Source organism: Biomphalaria glabrata, chromosome 14 (assembly GCF_947242115.1).
Source record: "Biomphalaria glabrata chromosome 14, xgBioGlab47.1, whole genome shotgun sequence".
Lineage (NCBI taxonomy): Eukaryota > Metazoa > Mollusca > Gastropoda > Planorbidae > Biomphalaria > Biomphalaria glabrata.
The window spans coordinates 11,510,277-11,534,772 of NC_074724.1; the positions used below are offsets into that span (position 1 = coordinate 11,510,277).

General features: G+C 39.2%; 1 protein-coding gene across 5 annotated transcripts in view; it reads right to left on the reverse strand.

Annotated features, from left to right (window-relative positions):
• LOC106058318 (serine-rich adhesin for platelets-like) overlaps positions 1–24,496 on the reverse strand; it is a 100,055-nt gene that overhangs the window by 68,899 nt on the left and 6,660 nt on the right. For 2 of the 5 annotated variants that reach the window (XM_056011485.1, XM_056011481.1), the window contains exon 1: positions 7,216–7,529. The exons of 2 other annotated variants lie outside the window; for them this stretch is intronic. In XM_056011485.1, the coding sequence (XP_055867460.1) occupies positions 7,216–7,262 (47 nt within the window). In that variant the 5' untranslated portion in view covers positions 7,263–7,529. Of the gene's footprint in view, positions 1–7,215; positions 7,530–18,224; positions 18,720–24,496 lie in introns of those variants that run through there. One more of the 5 variants, XM_056011482.1, reaches the window with a different exon arrangement.

Sequence of the window (24,496 nt, forward strand, 5' to 3'; positions counted from 1 at the left end):
CACCATCCGGAATGTATCACATTATCCCAGAATGTATCACATCATCCCATAATATATCACATCATCTCAAAATGTATCACATCATCCCATAATATATCACATCATCCCAGAATATATCACATCATCTCAAAATATATCACATCATCCCAGAATGTATCACATCATCTCAGAATGTATCACATCATCCCAGAATATATCACATCATCTCAGAATGTATCACATCATCCCAGAATATATCACATCATCTCAGAATGTATCACATCATCCCATAATATATCACATCATCCCAAAATGTATCACATCATCCCAGAATGTATCACATCATCCCAGAATATATCACATCATCTCAAAATATATCACATCATCCCAGAATGTATCACATCATCTCAGAATGTATCACATCATCCCAGAATATATCACATCATCTCAAAATATATCACATCATCCCAGAATATATCACATCATCTCAGAATGTATCACATCATCCCATAATATATCACATCATCCCAGAATATATCACATCATCCCAGAATGTATCACATCATCTCAGAATGTATCACATCATCCCAGAATATATCACATCATCTCAAAATATATCACATCATCCCAGAATGTATCACATCATCTCAGAATGTATCACATCATCCCAGAATATATCACATCATCTCAAAATATATTACATCATCCCAGAATATATCACATCATCTCAGAATGTATCACATCATCCCATAATATATCACATCATCCCAGAATATATCACATCATCCCAGAATGTATCACATCATCTCAGAATGTATCACATCATCCCAGAATATATCACATCATCTCAAAATATATCACATCATCCCAGAATGTATCGTTGAGTCCAATGGAATCGAGCCTCTGCGGCTTCATTATGTACAGTAGTTAAAATTTTGAAGGGTAGGAAAAAAAAACACCTATCGGGCGGGATATGTCCCCTGGATCGTAGGTTGGATATCGCAGATACAATCAGGGCCGGAAAAAAAACAACTATTGGGCGTGACATGTCCCGATGGTCGTAGGTTGTGATCACAATCAATACATGTTGAGAATAAGTAGCGTTTCGTATGGCCGATATGGGTTACTTAACAGAAAGTGGGGGAATGAAGAAACAGAACAAACAATATTTTGAGATTATATTTTCACTAGCATTACACACCGGTTACGCCCATTGATTTGTTTCCAGGCTATATATTATTTATTTTGGGATTGAATCTCCCCCCCCCCCTTTTTTTTTCAATAAAATGGTCGACATTTTAAGGAATGTAAGCGATTATACCTAAACACTTGGCTTTGCTCATGTTTAACAGCTAGAACGACGAAAAAAAAAGCCATATTAAGAAAAGTGGAGAAAAGTGAAAGGGACATCCACTTCTCCATTGGAACATACACATCTCCTTTCAATCCAATGAGTGGAGTAGTGGACGTACACACTGACCTATGTCTACTGTAAACACAAAAGTGTGTATTGGTTGCTGTGTTGACATAACATGGCCTATCCGCACTGGCAGAAAAGTCATGGCATGTCAAGCATATGGGAACAATACGTGGTCTATTGTCTGGTACCGTTAACAGGGTACCACACTTTGTGTTTGGATAACAATGTTACATACTTAAAAGCCGGCGACATTTCCACTACCTCGCCCCCATGACACTCAACAAATGTCATTGTACTTTAAGCCTGGAACAGCGTTTAAAACAATAGCAAGAAGAAATAGAGGATTTAACGTTAGAGGTCCAGGACAGTGTGGTTTAAAATCAGGCTATAGACGAGGCACTGAAATTGGCTAATACAAACATTTGCCACTTAGGTAAAGTACAGTAGTTTTACGTACTGAGATTGGCGAGTACTATAACATAACAGAACGAATGAGATCATGGGAGGCCGGAGGGGGAAAAAAGAACAGGAAGAGAGATCTAGATAGAGAGAGAGAGAGAGATGGGTTGGTAGATAGGTAGGTGGTAGATAGATAGATAGTAATAGCAATAGTAGAAAGGAGTGAGGAATAGAAAAAAAATAAGTAAAAGACAGGTGTTGAAGAACGAGAGTGTGTGAGAGAAAGAATAAGGAAGAAAAGAAGATGTGGAGAGAGAGAGAAGAGGAGGGAGAGAGAGAGAGAAAGAGATTTTGTGAGCGACAGTAAAAGGCAGTGCAATATGATTGAAGAGCACTCACCTACATTGGTTTAAAAATAAACAGATCTATAGATCTATATATATCTGTGAGGCAACAAAGCCAAACAACCTTTTTATAAACACAAAACCACAAAAAAGCAACAACCAAGATAAACGTATGCCTTTAAGATAAACCCATCGTGTTCCTTACAGAATAATCATACACACAGAACTCAGCGCCGAGATTGTTTACGAAACACAATCTCTTAATGAAATCCAGCTATCCTATCGTCCAGATCAAAAGACTTATCCGCAACGTATCCACAGTCCGCAGTGTCCACAAGTAGCTAGCAGGAAACCAAAAAAAAAAAAAAAAAAAGGACACACCGCGTCCTCACTCACACGCGGGACACCGAAGCGTTTTATTGATCCATTCTCCCTCTTCGTCTCTCTCTCTCTCTCTCATTCTTTCTCTCGTTTCGTTGTCTCTCTTTCTTCAGACTCCTCTCTCAGCCTCCCCCCCCCCCCCCCCCCCCCACCATCAGCCACCCGATTTTTCTTTGGATTCGCGACATGCATTGGGGAGTCTCGCCACACACACACGAGAATGTCCCTCCCACGCACCATTCCGTTAAGCGACTAATGCATTGAGTCGAGAGAGAGACAACATGGGGGGGGGGGGGGGGGCGCCCGTGCTTGAGGTGGTGGACAAAGACTCCAGGCGTATGACAGAGCCAGGCTTCAGCACCACGCCACTGGTCCTAGCGATACAGCTGCCTAGTGTGACAGAGCGCGCGCTGGTGGTCAAGTGTGTCGGGACAAATAAGGCCAGCCGGTGGTCAACATTAGCAAGTGTGTAAGAAAGTGTACAAAGGAGAAAAAAAAAAACATCAACAAACATAACGGAATTTAAAGCGGGAACTGTTCTTACAAAACGTATATTAACTCTCTCCGTCTGTCTGTCAGAATTTTTTTTTACACGTTGTTTCTCCCACTTCCCATTCTCGGATCAACTTAGCACAATTATTCAACACATGAATCAAATTATTTAATTCATTATTGGTAATTAAATAATTTATTTTATATAGTAAATGGTAAAAAAAATCTTGCAGTATTGAGAGACATTGCAATAATTTAAACAGTTCTTTCCCTAGATGAGCTATGTTTTAAACATTTTTACAAATATTTTCCTTGCTAGAACTCCTCGATTGTACTGACATTGAATACAGGTTTTCTATGTATTATTCACCAATCACAATTAGCAAAACCAGATTAGTATGCTACATGTACTCAGCATGTCATCAAATACGAAAGTTGGAAGGGGTGACGCACTCGGCAAGTTAAATTTGAGTGTTAATTTTGAAACCTGGCAGAAGCTGAAGTTTCTAGGTCACCCCAATATCCACCCAGCATGCAAAGAATGCTTGAGATTTGTAGCAGCCAAGGTAAGCCTAGAATTAGTAGTAGTACTGACCGTAGTAGACTTAGAAAATCGCGTGTACTTGACACAATGAGCCGCTATGTCAGGAAGGGAACCTATTGCACGTAGTTAACTAATGAAGTGTTCAAACTCTATTTGAAGTCAAAGAAAAATTCCCTGATCAAAGGGCTAATTAAAAGGAGGCCTATGTGGCATAATGAGCAATCTTAGTTGGATCAACATCAAGCCTTCATGCAGTAATGAAGTTTTCATAGAGTACTTAACCAGCTTCAGAGAAGTTCAGGTAAATAGTTCAAAGGTGAGAACATAGTTTACTTCAACACAGTGTTCAGATAGAGAGAGGGAAATAAAAAGGGAGAAAGAAAGAAAGAAATGTAGAGAAAGCGAGAAAGAGGGAGAGAGAGAAGGAAACACACATATCGAAAATTAAACACGCGACGAGAATATATAATATTAACAAGATGTTACTGTCCAGTGAACGATGTGTCGTGTGAACGATTTGTCAAGAACCAATAGTTGGTGAACAAAATATCTGTGAGCAAGTTTTCGGTGAGCGATATGTCTGGTGAACGAATAGTCGCGTGAACGAAATGTCGGTGAACGAAATGTCGTCACCGTTAACGAGGGTGTCAAGTGGCCAGCACATAGACCAACCGCCTTTACTTTTCCCCAACTAATGTCAGGTACCCATTAGAGCTGTGTGGACTCAGAGGCGCCCTAAGGATCCTCAAATAAAAAAAAATCCCTGTCTTCACCAAGATTCGAACCCGGGACCACGATTCGGAAGCCAAGCGCTTTACCACTCTGCCACCGCGCCTCCATACACTTCCTTTATTTTGTTCACCGGATACACCAAATAGCTTGCTATTTATAGATTTTTTGTTTCCGCCCTGTATGAACATCTCCATGCCCGGTTGAAATGTGCCTCTGAGTTTCAACAAAAACTATTACAAAGGAGAAAACGAAATATAAGTTTAGTCACCTTTCTACCACTGCATCCCCCCATCTCCTCCTAAAGAAACGTGCTCACATAGACACACACTTCAGAAATCTAGCATCTTCTAACGAAAAATAGAAAAAAAAAAAGATGTACGAAATTGCATCGCAAATCTAATATAAATGTATTCCCAGAGCTCGTCTCTACATCCATCCCCCTCTCTCACACCACCAAGTTCCCACACGTATTGATGAGCAGCGTGTGTCCGTTGTTTACCTGTGGCAAATGAAGAAGACTCTTAAAAGCATGGGAAGCAACTCCAGGGCACCGCGAGAACACATGTGTTGTCGTTCTTGGTTGTCTCCAGGGTGAACCCCCCTTCAGCTGCGATCAAATTGCAGACCCGGCACCAGTCTCGTGGAAGTATTTTAGGTACCAACTATGGAAAATCTGTAGTTTATTTTTAATGTGAAACCGTCATTATGTATCATGTAGAAGATTAAAATATAAGATAACATTTTATTTAATATAAATACAAGGTTCGAAACACAATATGTGGCTATGCTGTTGAAAACATTGGCGATATAGCTAAATAACGTGAAACTATACATCGGAGTACCAAGTAAAGAATAGTTTAGGTCTAAGTTTTATCTCCCTAGATCTAGGTTTTGGATTTGTAGTTTCCTGTCCATTCGTCAACAATGGTTTGAGTGGGTAGAGGCTTTCAGCATGCACTGGGCCGTGGGTCACGTTTACTGACTAAACACAAAAACAAATGGACCAATTTCTGTAATGGATATAGTAATATATATAGTATACACCTTTACAACGCACCATTTTAAAACAATTTAAAACCGTTATAGCATATTCCCTTACATATAATATTAAAGTTTGTAGTGATGCATAGAGTCCTTAAGCTATTTCCGAGGCACAGAATGAAAAGAGAAAAAAAAACATTATTGAAATAATTCATCTCTCCAAGGCAATACAAAATGTCACCAAGAGCGAGAACAAAAAACAAAAAAACAACTTTTGTTGCAAGAACGAGATCAAGAACAAATGAAGACATGCACAACCCAACCCTAAAGATTCTTTCATCAATTCAATTGTGATTCAAACTATCGAATACAGAACTTTGTCCACAATCGATTCTGAGATATCAAGCAGAAAAGTTGACGAAGGATTTCATCGTGAATGTTTTAACCCATGCATAAAGATGGAATGAACAACGTACAGAATCAAGGACATGGCCCCTCGCGGCTGTTTCTCATTCGCACCGGGTTCCCTTCTCTTTCCATTATTAAGTAATCAATGAAGGACGGACTTATGTGGACTGGAGAAACTAGAGGGTCAACAGAGGCCTCAACTTTTCACCAGTTTACCACCTTGACCCCCCCCCCTCTCAACCTCTCCACCTCCGGCTCATAAAGAAAACAGGATAAAGGCGCAATCGCGAGAGGGTGGTGAGTGGATATCTCCGGAAGAGGGAGACAGAGAGGCGGGGAAAAAGACACAAGGGTAGCGGGAAAGCCCTAAGAAAGGGAAGCAAAGGGAGCGTATACATCCCCCCCCCAGCCAAACAGCAGCCGATCAATACCGCAGCGCACGTGCGCCGATGTCACCGGTGGAGTCTGCTGTAGGAATAGGCAGTGAGGGTGAAAGCTCAAACCTTGGAGAGGGGAGGGTCATTGGGGTCACATGACGCACTATTAAGTCGCCAATGAACTGACTTGTGTTTATTACTTCCGTAACATGTACAGAGATAGACCAGCAAGAGTCACAAACAATTTTATGACTGAAACAATCCTTTTTATGACTGAAACAATCCTTTTTATGACTGTCCAATTTTCCTAAGAATGAAAAAAAAAGGAGGGGGGGGGGGGAGTCAAAGTCACTATATCATTTTAAAAAAAAACTTTAGTAAATCTAGGTGCTGGGTGAATCATTTATCACTTAATTCTCCAATACGACAATCAGTTGTATTTTCCGAGGTAAAAGTTTCTGTACCACTGCAGTCGTCTTGATAATATTTTGAATGAGTTGCAGAGAACATCATAAGCAAAACTTTATATGATTCAAACAAATCTCCTACTGTTGACTCGGTAGTCAGGAATCAAATCTGAATACAACAAGACCAATTATAAACAAAAGGATTTTTTTTGGGGGGTGGGGGGGGGGGGAGAAGAATGTAAGGGAAGACAACAAATGGTTTCATAGTAACCGTCACACTTGACTGCACAGTTTACGAGTCAAGACCGTTAAGTAGATCAGATTAGGCGCAAAACAACAACTTCGAGTCGAGAGTAGACAAACCCGCTGGACAGCAGAAATAAACAAAACTCCACAGAATATTTTGAGGAACAGTCTCTAGAGAGGACTTGAATTAACTGTTTCATCTTTGTTACTATTAATCACGTCATATGGTCACCAAGCTACCGTGTTGTGGTAATATTTCTACAGTTTACACTGTCACTGAAATGTATTCTATCTTTGGATCAATCTTTGTAAATGAGTTCGAAGGCTAGATCTATAGAGCTCAATCAACGTAACAATGACGCGTGCATTATTTGAAGAGCCAGCGAGTGCGTGCGTTACAACCAGAAAGAAGATCAGACGCTACAAAGAAACCACCACAATAACATACGTAACAAGTGTTTGCAATATGAGTCACACTGACAGATCAACTGTCGAATTACGTCACCTGTACAAACTCTCCGCAACAGAACAACACAGTGTGTAACATCCCATTCAATAGAGTCCAACAGTCCAATCAATAAATACATAAATACAAAGTTGTGAAGACGCAAGAAAACGGACTGGTCCACGATTTCATAAACTCCACAAGACACCAAGCCGCTCACTCACTCACACACAGACCCAGTCTGCGGCACTACACGCACAGACTCCCAGGCTTGGTGTGTCTCAGCGGAACGTGTTGGTTGGCCAGATGTGCCTTGTTCTCCCACGAACAATACAAGTCATTAAAAAAAAAAAAAAAGAACGCCAGTGGAACCAAAAGGTGAGCGGAAGCTATGACACACGACGACGGTGGTGCTCGGAACCCGAACACAAAAAAAAAAAAAAAAAAAAGCTTCCGGAAAAAGACGAGCGCACGTCTGTATGATAAAAATTGTATATACCCGAGCCGAGGATTTCTCCTTACAATCCAGTACCCGAAGGAGCCATGGCGCCAGTGTTTCTGAGGCAAGCATTAAGTAAATAATCGATTGTTGTCCATTAGGTGTCGATAGTATTCATCAACTAGGGTCATTCAGTCGGGGAGGAGGGTTGGCGAAGATGGGTAGGAGCGCTGTGAATGTCAGATCATGAAGACTGTAGTATACAACGAACAATTTATTTTGTTTTGTGTCCCAGATAAGAACATTTAAAGAAATATATACAACCTCCCCGATATAAACGTGAGCTACGCCTATGCATTTATCCTGAAACAAGGCGTAATCTATATAATGGATTAAGTAAGCTCCGTGATTACTGCCTTTACTACTGCAGCGGGACTTAGTTTGCTATTTTAGACAAGATAATTGCCTTTTGTTTCACTGAATTACAGCTGTTGAAGTTACGCTCTGGGGAAAGGTCAAGGCCAGCCTTATTTCCGTCTAAGCTTGTTTATACAACAATTATATATATATATATATATATATATATATATATATATATATATATATATATATATATATATATATATATATATATATATATATATATACATATACAACTTATCCCGGATATTGTAAATAGACTGAAGAATTAAACAAGTTATATTTTAATTAAGAAACCTTTGTTCCTGAAAAGAATAAGTGTAATATAATATTAAAAGACTGATTATTTAAAACTTGAAACTGTACTATAACTATGGAGACTGTCTTATATAAACTGTATGAGATGCATATGAAATTTAAAAAAAAAAAAGGTTTTCACCAGGCATAATCAGATAAGGATGACAAGACCAAGATGATCATTCAGGCGGACATAACTGTGTCAAAACTGTCAACAGTTGCATGACTTGTCTGCCCTTGCCTAAACAGTGTACTCACGCCACGATCTCGAAACGGTAGTGCATTTATAGACAGGATAGAGTTCCTTTTATTTTAGGACTGCTAGTTCGTGGGACGGGTCAGGTTGAGTTATCATATTACAGTGACCAACATTTTTCGTTTATTTACCGGTCTCTTCTTTAAAAAAAAAAAAGGGGGGGGAGGGGTTAAAGTGGGCAAAGTCGTAAGATAGAGGGGAAAATTTAAAAAAAAAAAAAAAAAGAGGTGGGGGGTGAGAGATAAAGACCAAAACAAAAATGATTATAGATTAGAAACAGGATTAATACAGCAATTTGACCCCACGATGACTTGCTAACTACTAACGCAAAACTTATATAAACTTTAAGGTCCACAGGGCTTGCAAAGACCTTCCTTCAGGGAACAGTACCAGGAAAAAGAAGATGTAGACAAAAAGCGATGGGAAGACAACTTTAAAAGAATGGACGGGCCTGCCATTGAAAGAGATTCTATCCAAGCCAATAGACAGAGAGAAATGGAGCAAGACGGTCTTGTGTGGTACCTCAAGTTCCCTGAAACTTATAACCAATGTGACTTTTTTAAATGTATGCCTGCTTAGCGCATGCTTAACTCCTATTTACATTAGCACTGTGAAAATGTGTTGAACTTTTCTTCCTAACTTCAGGGTTAGTAGCACTTTTCCATGACAAAATTTTAGGAGATTTTAGGAGTTTTTAGGAGCGCTACGAACCCTGTATCTAGTATTATATTTCGTGGACTAAATCGTGAACCGTTGTAGTTTGATTCATTCTGAAGATTCAAAGTGATCACCCTATTCGTAGGGCTTCCCCTAAGAATAAGATTCCATGGATTTGTTGAAATGGACTAATTATTACACTATGTAAATCTTTCGTTAAAAAAAAAAAGTTTTCGATGCCATTTAAACTTTTTATAATATTGTTCTGACTACAGCTTACTTAAGTCGGTACCAGGTCACGGAAGTCTGGTAAACGGGGACTTTAAGATTTTCCCTTCTGTGACTCCAAGATGCAGATAGTGTTAAAGAACTAACAGCAAGTGACTTGAAAACAACAACCCTGTTCTGGAATGAGTGTAACGGCAATGAAACGAGCAAACATTTTTAAAAAAAAGTATTACATTTTTGGACAATCCAAACGGTCTGTGTGATGGTTTAAACTAATAGTTCAAACGCAATTTGTTCCTTCCCAGTTTTAACACATGATACCACAAAGAGGAGAGAGAGAGAGAGAGAGAGAGAGAGAGAGAGACGGGACCACAATAATGTAGGAAAACAGGGAGAGGGAAGGGGTATTAGTTTTGTTTTTCACCTGCTTGCGGGAATAGATAATACGAACTCTGGCACCTGGCATCTCTACCTGTTTACGTGGCATTCAGAGTTGTCTGTCATGACCGTTTTTGTCATTACAATGCAGAGCAAAGTTTCCGCTGCTTTTATAAAGTCTGGCGTCGGCTTCTTTTTGTGTGTTACAAATGATAGCGCACTGAATCCTATCACACATTTATCTCTTGAAGATGCGAACTGGTGCAAGGTCAAGAATTCCAACAGTATCTAACAAAGTAAGTTTTTTTTTTAAAGTGTCGCGAAACTTGAGTGGAGGTTCTGTTCAAGTTTTTATGTGCAGGGGTAACTGTAAAAATGACTTTAGCGAAGAAATGGATAGCGTGTATGTTAGCCTGCTAGTTAGATTGACAAATAGATAGTCAGACAGTTAAAGAGAAGATTATGTTGACATGATGAGGGAAGCAATGTATATAAGAGAGAAAGAGAAAGGCTGGAAGAAGTTGGGTTAGGGAGAAAAGATTAAAAAAAAAAAAGACAAGATATTGATGTATTGTATAGTTGACAATGTCTCCCTGTCTCTCTCTCCAAAATCATCAAAAATAAGGGAACATAAAATATTTTGTAACTGTAGTTAAAACAATGGGTGCTCCAACATCCCAGACTGGCGCAAGCGATCTGCAGCAGCACAAGAGTTTCCTCTTAAAGACACCTTCCTGGTCCTGAGATAAAGGAATCATTGGAAGCCCATGCTTCACATATCGGGCTTGGTGGGGTGATGCCAAAGAAGTCTATGCATTACGTTTGGCATTCAGCTGCAGGAGAGGACAGAGGAAATACCGTAGTTAATGCAACGCCTGAAGGGCCACATTTTTTTTTCCTGGTGTTTGAACCCAGAAGCCTTAGCATCGCAAGGCAGTAAAAGTAAAGTTCCCCTTTCAGACCTTGCAATCTATAGGGCAGATGATGTTAAGGTCATCTGTGGCCCACGGTTAACGAAGGGTGTCATAGGGCCAGCGCAACGACAAACCGCCTTTTTTTTCTCCCAACTAATGTCAGAAGCAGATCGCAAGGTAGTGGAGGTCTAGTACCCCTGTCCTAGTTTAATTGTCTTACTAGCCTGACGAGTCTGCTAAAGCTCCGTTTTTTTAAAGGCGCCTTCTTCTCTTCATCTGTTAGGAGAACCAGTTTCCCAGAGAGTAACATTTAAGCCACATGAGCAGGTCAAGTGCTGGACCACGGCTATTTGAAACGCATATCATCCTCTAGAAGTATTTTAAACACAGTGAGAGCGTATCCTAATGATCACAACTGGCTGGGAGAACATCTTTAATTAAATGACGCTAAGTATTATCAATATACATCTCATCAACAAAGTATAAGGAGTCTTCAGCTTAGAAACAGAATATCATATCGACAATCATTAGGACATGTGTCACTAGGTGTCACGGGTGAATGTGTGTATGTTTGTATAATCTATTTTTACAAAAGAGCGAATCACCGGAAGTGAGTTAGTTGTCAAAAGTAGAGAGTGCAGTGCGTGATACATGCCGTAGAATTCATTAAAGTCTCTGTGTATTGATCTAGTTGTTTCATTGTTTTATTCGATAATTACAGCGGAACCTCGGGACACCTAGAAGCACCGAGAAGGTAGTTGTCAGAGAGTTATAATTAATATATAATAGGAAAGCTGTAACACTAAGTAACTAGAAGAAAGGTTCTTAAACCCTATGTTTCAGCCACGATGCGGTCACAAATCACTTGCATGTACAACCGTATCAAAGTAAATCTCAGCCAAACAGAAACAAGTTTACCTTGACTCCAAACAGATTTCTCGAAAGTTCACTCCTATCAATCAAGGATGTGCTTTATGCCACTCACAGGGAAAGTCGGGGAAGGTTGCCATGACCTGCTAGACCTATATTTTGTAACGTCCGCACTGCATGAACTTAACGGGCGAAGGATACAATGCTGGTTGGACCAATATGTTTACAAGGAATTCGAAGATGTTACTGTTGTCATGAGTATACAAGACTGCAAAGCGAAATGTTCATTTTAAAGAAAGACATATTAATTCAAAGATACGATAATTTATATCTAAGTTCATCAGGAGGGCAGTGCCCATTCTCTTCAAACTATCCATACCATCTTTATATCTTCAATGTCAGAGCTGTCGCACTGGTCACAGGGAAGAAGAGCAGCTTGTTTTTCGTGTATTTTTAAGTGAAGACATTTTTCAGTAACATACAGATTTTTAAAGTTTTTTGTTTTTTTTTTGGTTACACTCGCTCAATCATTGATAGAAATGGATGATTCGTTAGTAAAATAAACTGACAAAAAAAAAAAACAACGCATACTGGTAAAACCAGATTGACACGCTCTATTCACCAACACATTTGTAGGTGTGGCGTAATTCACAATTCAAGAGCACATGACGCAATTCACATGCTCAGAATCCCTACCAACACAATAGTGTGATTACATTAACTAATGAAACAGTTAAACATGATTTCTCTCGTTACACATCAACAAAGTAGAGGAGAGAAAAAAAGGGAGAAAATAGTGTTTTTATTTGTAATATTATTGGTATCATTAAGTTAGTAGTTCCCCCTTTCAGACCTTGCGATCTATGGGGCAGATATGGTAAGATCATCTGTTTCTGTGTGCCACGGTTAACGAGGGTACCATGTGACCAGCATAATGACCAACATCCTAATGTCAGGCACCCATTAGAGATTCCCTTAAAATCCCGAAATAAAAAAATCCCAGTCTTCACCAGAATTCAAACTCGCGACCCCTCGTTCGGAAGCCAAGCGTTTTACCGCTAAGCCACCGCATCTCCATTCTTTTATCATTGCTCTTTTTTTGGATAAAGGTAGATAAAAAGATAACCTGGAATTTTCAAAGAGTTCCCCGGATTTTAGAATGTAGTTTTCCTGGTAAATATAAACATCCTAGAAGATTTATTCATCACCCAGAAAAAACACGTCGGCACTATCGACACTTCTCTGGCAACTGTGAAGGTAGACTATTGGCTTAGGAGAGACTGGAAAAATACAAGTTCGTATTTTTTTTTTTTTTTGCCGGACTAACACGTCCAGGAAGTGACGTTGAGAATGCAAACTTGATGAAAAAACAATCATAAAAATTCCTTATAGACATAGGTCTACATTTAATGAAAGATATAGAGGCAAATATAGAATGATCCGAGAGAGAGAGAGAGAGAGAGAGAGAGAGAGAGCATATGAGACAGAGAAAATGACCAAGACAGAGAGACAGTGACATAGAGCGAGAAAGAGAGATAATGAATAAAATGCACTAATAGTAACTCTGGAAATTCAATAAAAGTATAGCCCTAGCCGTCTCTACTAGTTTATCACAATAGTAGGCCTAAAAAAAAGTACGATAGTCGACCAAAAAGATGAACACACACAGAGAAAAGTCTGGAAACTATCCAGCTTAGACAGATTTTTAGTTTCCAGTGTTGCTGTCTATTCTCGTCTGTTTGTGTTCATTTGAAAGCAAGAGAGAGTGAGAGAGAGAGAGGTGGACTATTTCGTAACTACTAAACAACGACACATAAAATATTAAGATGCTAAGAGAGTGGAGCATATCAAAAATATTTTTATCTTTATGGAAAATCAACCATAGTCTGCATTATGTTAGTATGCAAAAATACAAAAATGTGAATCGGCATTTAGAGCCCAGATCTAGCAAATAGAGAATATAATAAATGAGGAAAATGGGTAAAAGAAATAAACCAATAAGATACAAGAGAGAAGGGGGTAAGGTGGGCTCTGTGTGTGTGAGAGAAAAAGAGAGTATAACAGTTTAGTCTTAGTTTTTTTCCTCTTCGCGCAAGTTCGATACATGTACCTGGTATACCAACAAGCCCCTAAAGAAAGCCCCCCCCCCCCAAAAAAAAAAAAGGCCATTGACTCTACAAAAGTACTGCAGGTAATATAGCAAGCGATCAAAAGTGATAGACAAACACTACATTTAGAAGTTGCGGCTGGAGATCTTACCCTAAACTGAAACACGTTCACGAGTCCATCCTGTCAGTGTCAGTAATCAGATAGGACAGGACAAATCCCACTAGTCTTAGACTGTTTACTGTCGACTTGATTCTTGTTATGAAAACATTACTTTCAACAGAGATGTAACATCAACATCAACCAAGAGACATGGCGGGGAAACTATTGCTGCAATGGCACGTTTCATTTTTTTACTTTTCTTTATACTTTATACAGTCAGTCAAAATTAGATACGGAAAAACTGTAAACGGTGTCGCCCATTTTTTCAAGTGTCCTGGAGGCAGCTCAAGTTATATATTTCTTCCGGCCCCTTTTCTCGTACACCAGAACTTAGTGGTTTCGTTAAAAATATCTCGGTGTGTCTGGATCAAGAGAAAGATGCCACTGGCGTCAGCTGAACACTTACTTAAGACCGCCAATACGAGATGCACCCCTGTGCTTCAGAGGTTCATTGGTTGGGGAAAAAAAAGATCGGGGGGGGGGAATCCTTACAGTGTCGACCTGTAGGCCAACCAGTAACACTCGGAGGCTAAAAGGATAAGATTCAACAGAGATTTAGTTCTATGAAAGCAGTGGCAATGACGTGAATGTAATAACGGAGCAATTTGTTGGCATTGTTAGTTTATTTGGCCGTTTTCTAAAAATGGACAGAACTCGCGTGTAGGCTGCAGACCATATTCATATTGCTTTGAGCTATATTACTGGCTTCAAAGACTTCGCAATATTCAATAGATTTATTTTTTATTAATGTCATATTTGCAACCACTGATTATATAATAATAAGTAATAACACTTCTCTTGACTGAAACTGTTCATATGTTAGGCTTCTAGTACCATCTCCAGGGCACTTCTTCCCCCTCCCCACGATAGTTTTTTTTTATGATTGACCACGTCCAGTGGATTGGGGTCCAGGGGTTCTTGTGTATACTTCTTATGAACCAGATCAAATAAGCTATAAGACTTCTCCAGCACGGAGCATCCAACACAAAGGTACACGCAGGTATGATGAAACTTGTCCTCTGTGGGGGGCTGAAGAGATAAAGGAACATTACTCGGATCAAAGTGGGCCGTGGTAGAACGATGCATTGAACAGGACAAGACTTGTTCAAGTCAACAGCAAACTATTAACATATGGGAGAGCAACGATTGAATCTCTAAGTAATGATTAGGAGAGACGGTCGGGAAGAGGTGTGTGTGTGTGTAAAAGAGAGAAAGACAGACAGAAAGAGAGATGGAAAGAGAAACGTTAGACAAAAAGAAAGACGTTTGAAAAAGAATTATAGTAAAACCAGAAAGGGAATAGGCGTATGATCCAATGGGTTAATGATCAAGAGATAATGTTTCAAAGGGTGTGCGCAGATACGTTTATCAAACAAACACCAAATAGATGCCACAACAGTTTCAGGACTCTTGTTTTCCTATACTATTGTAAGCCATACAAAAAATGTTCCGCGATAAACATTTGACTTTGAAATATCAGGAGAGATGGGATGGGTACTTTCTCTCTCTTGTTGACCAGACGCAGTTATTACGTTAGAACGTGTTTTAGATACGGGAGAAAATATCTCCCTGGGCGAAAGTGCGTGTGTTTGTATATGGGGGCTAGGGGAGTTAATACATTAAAGATGGCCAGCAGCCAGTAACAGTCGTCAGTGCTTGGCAGCTTGGGTCACTTAACGGAAAATGTCCATGATGTGACATAAGATGCATACTTTGCATAGGACCTACCAAAGTCTAAACCATATTGGCTGGCTTGTACTGTAATCAATGGACATTTTTACCCAAGTTAAGACTCTAGATCTAAATCTTAACATGTCTGCCAAGAAAGCTCACCATACATGGAGGCATGCCCTAGACTGGCTGTCAAGTAATGCGGTTTAAACAAAACACAGGAAGTAAACTTCTACAACTTTCTCCCCCCCCCCCCCAAACCTCTCACAAAATTTGACCCCACGTCTGACCTATATACAGCTCCGATGAATATTTTTTTAAAAATATACATAATTAGAAAGTAAGAAAAAAACTTCATAGAAATTAGAATACATGCCAAATGAGGATGAGGTAGATCTGTAGTTGGGGGAAGAGGGGTGCGACATGGTGAAAGGGGGAATGTGACTCCGTGCCTCACAGTTCGTGGTCTACCGAGTGCGAGCTCAATTTAAAGGTGAGCCTCGAGCGGGGCGCGTGCAAACACACACACACACACAGCAGCAGCAAGACAGGTGTGCTACCTAGGAATACATCGAAACAGAAATAAGTTTCAAGGGAATGATGGATGGAAAGGTGTGTGCTTCAAGTTGGTGTGTGTGTGTGTGTGCACCGTGGGAAAAACAGACCAACTCAACGAATCGACATTAACTTCCATTACGCTATTTATTATCTTATATAGGCCATGGGATTGGCATATACAATGCACAGGAGAATAGAAATGCATGTTCCTAGTAGGCAAGAGTTAAGTGTTCCTACTAAAAGAGGCTATCACATTGACGTCCTGGACCTTGAGAGAGGGGAGACTATAGAAATGTCAAAGGGAGGAAGTATAATATAGTGCAACGATTCGTTCATCTCCTAAAACATTAGAACCCAGCCAATATCTTCAGGCTGCCGGTCGATTTCGTTTAGAAGCCACAGAATGTTGATTACCAAGAAAGACAAAGTATATCTAGTAACATGCCCGGTTCAACCGGTGATTATGAGTAGAGAGTCTAACGCTTTCTAATTGCAATTCATGTAATTATATAAATAAGAAAAGTACGATTACCATGTTAGTACTTGTAATGGAATTAGTGTGTATATGTAGCAAAAGTTAAAACTTTTAGGTGTTTGATGGGCCGAAATACGTGGCTTAAAAAAAACTGAAGACCCTCAAGATACTTCAAAAATGTGAAGAGAAAGGTTCGACATTCTAGACCGATGTGAATCATGGTTCAGAAATAAACTAGACTCTACTGTCATTGTTAGAGATCCTTATGAACCATTAGCATACAATAGCCTGACTACCCAACCATCCTGTTTTAGTCACGCCCGATGTGTGGTCTGTTTTAATAGGTGACCGACCACGCTATGAAAATAGGATTAATAAACATTGGGGGGCGGTGGGGGGGGGGGGGGGGGGAGAGAGAGAGGAAGGGAAAGAGAGAGAGCAGTAAAAAGAAATAGCAGTGTGACATAAGTCTACACAGGCCGTGAATAATTGGTTTCAATAACTAGGAGTGATGGCTAGAGATTTCTAGATTTCTTTTCAAGAGAACTCCCAAGTTGTTGAGTCATCCAGCCTATACATGTACAGGTCAAGACAAACCACGTGAGTCTGGCCAACTCAGGTGTTTAGCACTAGGCTCAACTTTTTTGTTGTTTTTTTTTTGTTAACTAAAAGTACAAATGCTAACACCAAATCACCATTCAGCTTCAAGTATTTAATTTCATAATGCCTCCTTCCCCTGCCCATTAACCCGAAAGCGATCCGAAATAAAGAAATGGACAACCTATTGATTTAGTGTACATTATGAGTACAGGAGTAAAGCTAATTGAAATAAATCTCACGAGGAGAGAGGTTTAAAAAAAAAAAGAGAGGAGTGAAGGAAGGAGGAGGGAGTGTACTTTCTTCTCTTGTTGTACAATGTATTTTCTCTACGAACGTTAGTTAAAGATAGACAATACTACTCAATGATTAGTGAACACGTTTTGATGAGCTAAGTTTTTTTTTTTATATAGCATCTGATTTCTTTTAAAAATGCTTTTATATAAAGCGCCTCTCAGCCATTCACAATCTAAACTCTGCAATAAGCAATGCAAAACCCAGATGAGTAGATCTAGTATTGTTTGCAAAACTTTTAAACTCACCGTCGACTCGGTCAGCGCGCTTCTACGCTCACCTGTATTGAGCACTTGGCTTAAGCACGGTAACTCACAGAGAACACCACGCGCCCCCCCCCCCCCGACCCCCCAATTTCGCAGACAGCACAGTCCTTAAACTCCATAACGCACACGCACACACCAGGCCCACTCAAGACTCAACACGCATTACAGTAGACATGTTCTTATTTGTACCAGTATTGATGGCCAGTATTGTGTGGCACAACACACACACGCATTACAGTAGACATGTTCTTATTTGTACCAGTATTGATGGCCAGTATTGTGTGGCACAACAAACACACGCTTTACAGAGTGATTGACACGTTGTTTGACCATCATAAAGATTACTTACGACCTCATTGTACAATTATAGTTCATTGCTTTATTTCAATGCAACATTTAAACTATTCTTCTTTAAACTCGAATTTTTAAAAAACTCAAACATTGGTTTACACACTCTTAAACGAAACATTTGTTATTATACCTAGAAGCAAGAACACTCAACAATTGTTAAACACAGCCAAAGCCTGTTCTACCGTGAACTCAAGAAGAACTAATTTTGAATCATTTTTACATCCACTTCCAGATGTCAACGTTTCTAATTAACGAATAAAGTTCAATATTTCTTTAATCGAAGAAAATATCACACGTGATTAGACAAGGAACGAAATATATCTCTACAAAATAATCCACTGGATTCACATTTAGAATACTTCAAAGGAGGTTGGAGTATCCATAAAACCAACTTTCGAAGTCCTTACAAAAGTTCCTCAACCTTTGTGTATACTCTGCTTACTTCCCCTTTAAAGACTAGGTAGGATGTAGGTACTCGGTTCCCTCCTCCTTGGAGTTTACTCACCCGCTTGGCAGACATGGCGACGACGCGCCCTGTGAGAGCAGCCTGATCATCGGTGGCGCCCGGTGCGTGCCAACGGAAGAGGGCGTGTTACGCGTGTTGAAATTAGGACTGTGCTCACCCAATTACGCCTCAGGGATATTTAGCTTGCACCCCCCCCCCAAAAAAAAAAATACAACTTTGGTCTACGGTCCAAGAGAAAAGTGTTCCCCCCATTCCTCCTCCCCCCCGGTCTGTTAAACTACAAGAGAGGTTCACAGGAAGTACCAAGATTGTTGAAGTAATGCCACAAGAGAGTCAACAAATAGAGAGGGTCAGGGGAGAAAAGGGGGCGAGCGAACCAGCCTCGGCACCTCCTCTAGAGAAACGACACAAGCCAAACTAAAACATCACTTTGTCTAAATATATAAGGAATGTTGAGATGGTCTTTTAATGCTAATCTTTAAACGTTGGCAGACGAGAGGGGGGGGCGCAGATGTTTTAAGTACATAGTACCTAAAAAAAAAAGGTTTATTACTGGAATGGATGACAAAAGGGGAAGGAAGAAGATGAGGAGCACCAGGGGCGGTCTTAGAAGGTGGCAAACAAGGGAGATCGCCCCCTTGGGGTCTTGCGATAGAGATATTTTATGTCACCGATAAGTTCGATCTACACCTAATATACCATACCAATTCAATATAGACTAAAACACTTTAAGTCGGATTTCTTTGGATACAGCTCTCACTAAATAAGACTATAGTTACTCATCCAATACCAAGTTTAACATAAAGGCTCAATTTCGAGCCAGTATTTGGCCCGCATACGATATTCGCCCAGAGCCCAACGTACAACTGAGGCCGCCCTTACGAGCACGGAGAAAAGTTGAGGCGAGGGGGGGGGGGGGTGAACCCTGAAAGCATCAGCCATCGATCGATCTTTTCAAATTGAGTTGAAACATTGAATGACGTGTGTTTATTATTACTATTATACAACTTATTATTATATTTTAGCAACATACTGATGGAAGCATTACCCGCTAAAAGAAATATTGACTTGAACGACAAGCTCTTTCTTTAGAGGAAATACCTCTATCCCGAGCCTACTGGATTAGCGCCTAACGCCGCTGCTCAAACGTCTTGGGATTAAATCTTCTCGCACGCACGCAACGCAAACACTTGACGGCTTGAAACCAAATGCAAGTCTTTGAAATGTAAAAGCTGAGCACTGCGGAGTCTAAATATAGAAAGAAGTGATTTAGGGAAAAGATGAAACACGTGATCAGTTGTGCAGGTAAAACTAATACGCAAGGGAGATAATTTTAAAAAAATTAAGACGAAAGTCAAGGGAGGTCAATACACCTGGAACTTGAACGCATTTCACTTGCAATGTCGTAATAGATGCGCTAGAATGGTCGATGATTTAATGTAAGATTTACAGCAAGCATCGCCACGAGTATATCGTCTTAGAAAAATGTAGGCCCTTATGATACTGATAAATCACCGCTTTTGTAGAGTCAATAATGATACATAGAATAAGACCCTAGTACTCCATTAAGCCAAATTGCAAATGCGTATCGAACACACAGATGATGCAGAGAATGAATCGAAAATACCATGATCCATGACCCTCAAATATCGAACGCACAGACGGTGCAGGAAATGAATCGAGAATACCATAACCTCTAACCCTAATTAAATAATCGCCACCTGTTGAGAACAAACAATGAAAGGGATAGTAAATAATAATAACTGAGCTGTTGATGTTAAATTGTGCATGTGTTAACAGCGATTTCCTTGAGTTTGTACAAATGACTGTAGTCCTTTGTAATAAGTCCGACCTGACACAAATGTTATCTGTCAAAGTCGGAACAGTGCTACGTATATGACTACAAAGAGACTCTCTTTTTTTTTGTCACTCTATTCCAAGTCAGAGTCTTAGCTTGCAAACATGAGACCCCAAAGAATGGCTGAGTGAATGCTTCAAGTTTGATGTATAAAGCTTCTAGCACAATTGCCGTGAAGGGTTTGTACAAACACTAGCTACATGGACAGCGCTGTTGACACTGATCTAACTGTGTGGACAACTCAACACCGATATGGACCAGCTGTGAACACTATTTTGAACCATAGATCAAACATAGGAGACGTGAATGAGATTTTGGCGCGAATCAGTTTGAGTGAGAATACTATGACGTATTCGTCAACCCTTAAATCGTATCCCGCAGCTACAATTTCGGTGGTTAAAATGATGCCACGCATCTGAACGTGATGACGTAAACGGAGAATGACGTCAAAGAGCAGACGGGATGAATGTCGCCGTCGTTCACCATGTATTTCTAATGTGGATTTGGGTTTATTTCTAAGCTACACGAGACTGGATTTCGTTGCTTGATTTATTTTGAAGTTTGTTGTAGACTTGGATATGATTATATTAATGATTCTCACTCATCTCAATGACACAGTTTTCACAATCTGGAAAGTTGAAACAAACAACTAGATCTACGAAAAGGGCAGCAGACGACAGACATGACTTCAACCCAAACGTGTACATAGTTACAACGACCAGGTACACGACTTAGAAGTCATGATCAAAGGTAATGGACGAACACACTCTCACATGACTAACAGACTAAACTAAATCAGCTCCTATCATGAACACTGACATCAGGAAGTAGGCTGGTGTCGAAAACAATAACATTGATACGCACAGCAACTGGTCAGTAGAATGTCAGAAGAATTGAACAGCTAAGAGACCGTGAGCGCAATATGAAGTAGTCAAACGTTTACTTAAGCCCTGGACCTTCTGTGTCCAAAATACATAGAAATACAGCTGTATATTAAAATTACACTCAAATCAAATAAAACTCAAAATGTATGTACTGCATGGCGTATTTAAACCAAAAGGGAATATTATTAATCATTCGAAAGCTATACATTATGATTAGATTTTTAGTATTTTTATTCTTATCTTATAAAATACAGACGTAACTTCAAATAAAGAATATGATTTCGTCCTATGCTTTTAAATTCTGCTAAGTCACTGGTTTTCCTGGCTAGCTCAGGCAACCCATTCCATGCTCTAATAGCACTAGAGAAGAACGAGCATTTGTACAAATTTGTCATAGCATATGGAACAAAGAATTAACCTTTATCTTTGTGTCTTTTTCTGAGTGTTTTATTGGGTTTTGTTTTTGTATTTGAAGATTATGGTTCAGTGGTTTATGTATAATTGCTACTACTTTTAAGTTGTCTATCTTGAAAGGTTTCTAAATTTAGCGATTTTACTAAAGGTGTTACTTCAATCAAATTAAGATAGCTATAATAATAAAGCTTGTCTTCGAGTCCGAGGATTAATGACGAATGCAGTGTTTCTCGTGGCTACACAGCCCCAGCTGCGACCTACATATTTTGCCACATATATCCGAGGTATAACCATTGTCCGCCGGTGGTCGTTTTAGATTTTCTTTTCGCCGTCTACCTCTGTCCTCGGCAGCGGAAAGTTAGCAATAAATTAAGTTTTCATGGGTTTTAGAAATGTTACGGATAATGTCGTGATGGTTGAAATAAACTGCATGTATTTTGACTACCAAACCAATGAACAAAATATCTTCGTGTATAATGAATTTGGTAAATGCCAAGTCATAGATGGTGAGATTGTCTTGCGTACTCATCAACATTTCCAGCTACTGAACGTTTTATTTCAATACTTCTCAGTGTTTCCCAAACGTTTTCCTTAACGGAACACTTAGCGGAGTATTTAGCGAAAACACTGCTTACTTTTTTTTTTAAAGAGAGATTGGAATCCACGGACCACAGTTTGGGAAACACTGGTCTAGCCCATGGACAGCGTGGAGAGCGCGATGAAGATATACTAACGGGCTCTCTCTAGCAAGAGAAAGACAAGGACGATGAGACCTTCAAAACAAATTGGCATTAAGCAGTGGAATGTTTGTCTGGTTGCAAATGGAACATCGAAAACATGCTCATTTCTGAATTATTTGACCTATTCTATGAATTGACTTTATTGAAAAGTAGAACCAAACTGATACTAAATGTAATTGTATTTTCGTAATAATGGTTTTGCACCAGTTTTTGTGTTCTGGTGCTAATTGAAAATACATTTCCAAACGAATATATCGCACTACAAATATCAATGCCTAGGTTGAAGTGCAGGTCGTGTAGTAAGTCGAGTTTCCGGGCGCAAAGCTTTACAAGGGTGTTAATTGGCTAGCACAACAAACAGCCACCTCTTCTTTTTTTTCCAACAGATGGTCAGGTAACACCCCCCCCCCTATCAAACCCTCCCCCATTTGGAAACTATGTGAATCTAGGAACGACATCAAATCCTGAGTAGAAAGGTCATGGTCTAGAGTAGTCTAGACCAAGGCAGGTTGGCTTAGTAACAAAGCAATGTACGCTCATGAGCCACGCAAAGTAATTGGCCTATCACTTCAAGACAGGGAATTTTGTAAAGCAATAAAAAAACTAAAGAGAGAAACCATGAGCTGGCAGACATGAACTGAGCTTTGGAATATCGCCTTTAGCCAAAACAACATACAGGCTAGACTGTCAGGTCTTGGCAAGCTAACAAATACATATAACAAGCAAAATAAAAGGTTTGTCAAAGGGGAAAGAACTTCACATTTACAGCCACATATCAAAATACTGTTAGATTCATATCCTTTTTCGATATTGTTAGGAACAAAGAATAAATGTGCAAAGTTTCTGCTCGATCTGAGAATGGGAAGTGGGAGAAATAACATGTTCAAAATTTGTACCAGACAGACAGACCGAATGAGTTGATATAAGATTTGTAAAGCCTATACAGAGATATTTTAAATATTACAGTTTGAAAACTTTCTATCGTTTTTATGCATACAACAAGAAAATTGCATCTGTGGCTATTTGAAATAACTACATAGTATGCCATTGATTAAGTCTGTGCGTTGCAATTCAAAGACAGTTTTGTAGTCAAAGTAACCATATAGTTTACAGCAAAAAAAGACTAATTTATCATTACATATAAATTAGTACAAGAGAAAAACAAGAAAAATATTAAAAAATCCTTTTAAAAAAAAGCAAAGCTTATCTAAAGGGGAAGAGCTCTGTCCTTAAAACTATATCTACCAATAATGTAAAAGTTATTTCCCTTATTCAACAGCAAAAAACAAATACCAATAATTAATTGACTAATGAAGTCTTTTTGTTTATTGATTCATGTTTTGTTAGGTAGAGTAAATTATTGTTTGAAGTAATAAACTTGACTGTAGAATGCATGTGGGAGAAATAGCGTTAACCATTTTTTTAAGGGGACTAAACCCAAAAAAGTTAGTCATCTATGTGAATAGGGAGGTATTAGTTTTCCTTGTTGCTATTAGACAAAATAATGAATTACCAGTAATTAATTGTCTAATTGGTTACTTTTGTTTTTATTGTCTTGTCTATGTCAATGAATAATTGTGCAAAGTTTCAGCTTGATCCAGGTTTGAGTGTGAGAGATATAGTAAATACACACTTTTTACCAGACAGACAGAGTTGGTATAAGCTTTGTAAAAACTGTTCTTCATGAAATTACTTCAATTCTGTACATGCACAGATTCTGCAAGCTAAAACTCTAATAACAGCCATGCACATTATTTCACCAAGCCAAACAAGCAATACAATATCTCAGGGCATATTTTTTTTGTTTGAAAAGTTACCTAAAATTTTCTCCACTAAGTTACTAACTCATCTAGCTGTTGGTAAAATTTCCCCAAAAATATGCCCTGTGTAAATAAACATACAACTGTACACTTCTTGAACAACAAAACATAAATGGAAAGATGGCCAAAAAATAAATATTAGAAATTAGAAACACTGTAATGCCGCTAACTATTGCTGCAGTTTAAGATATGATCAAGACACAAATATTAGACTAATGTA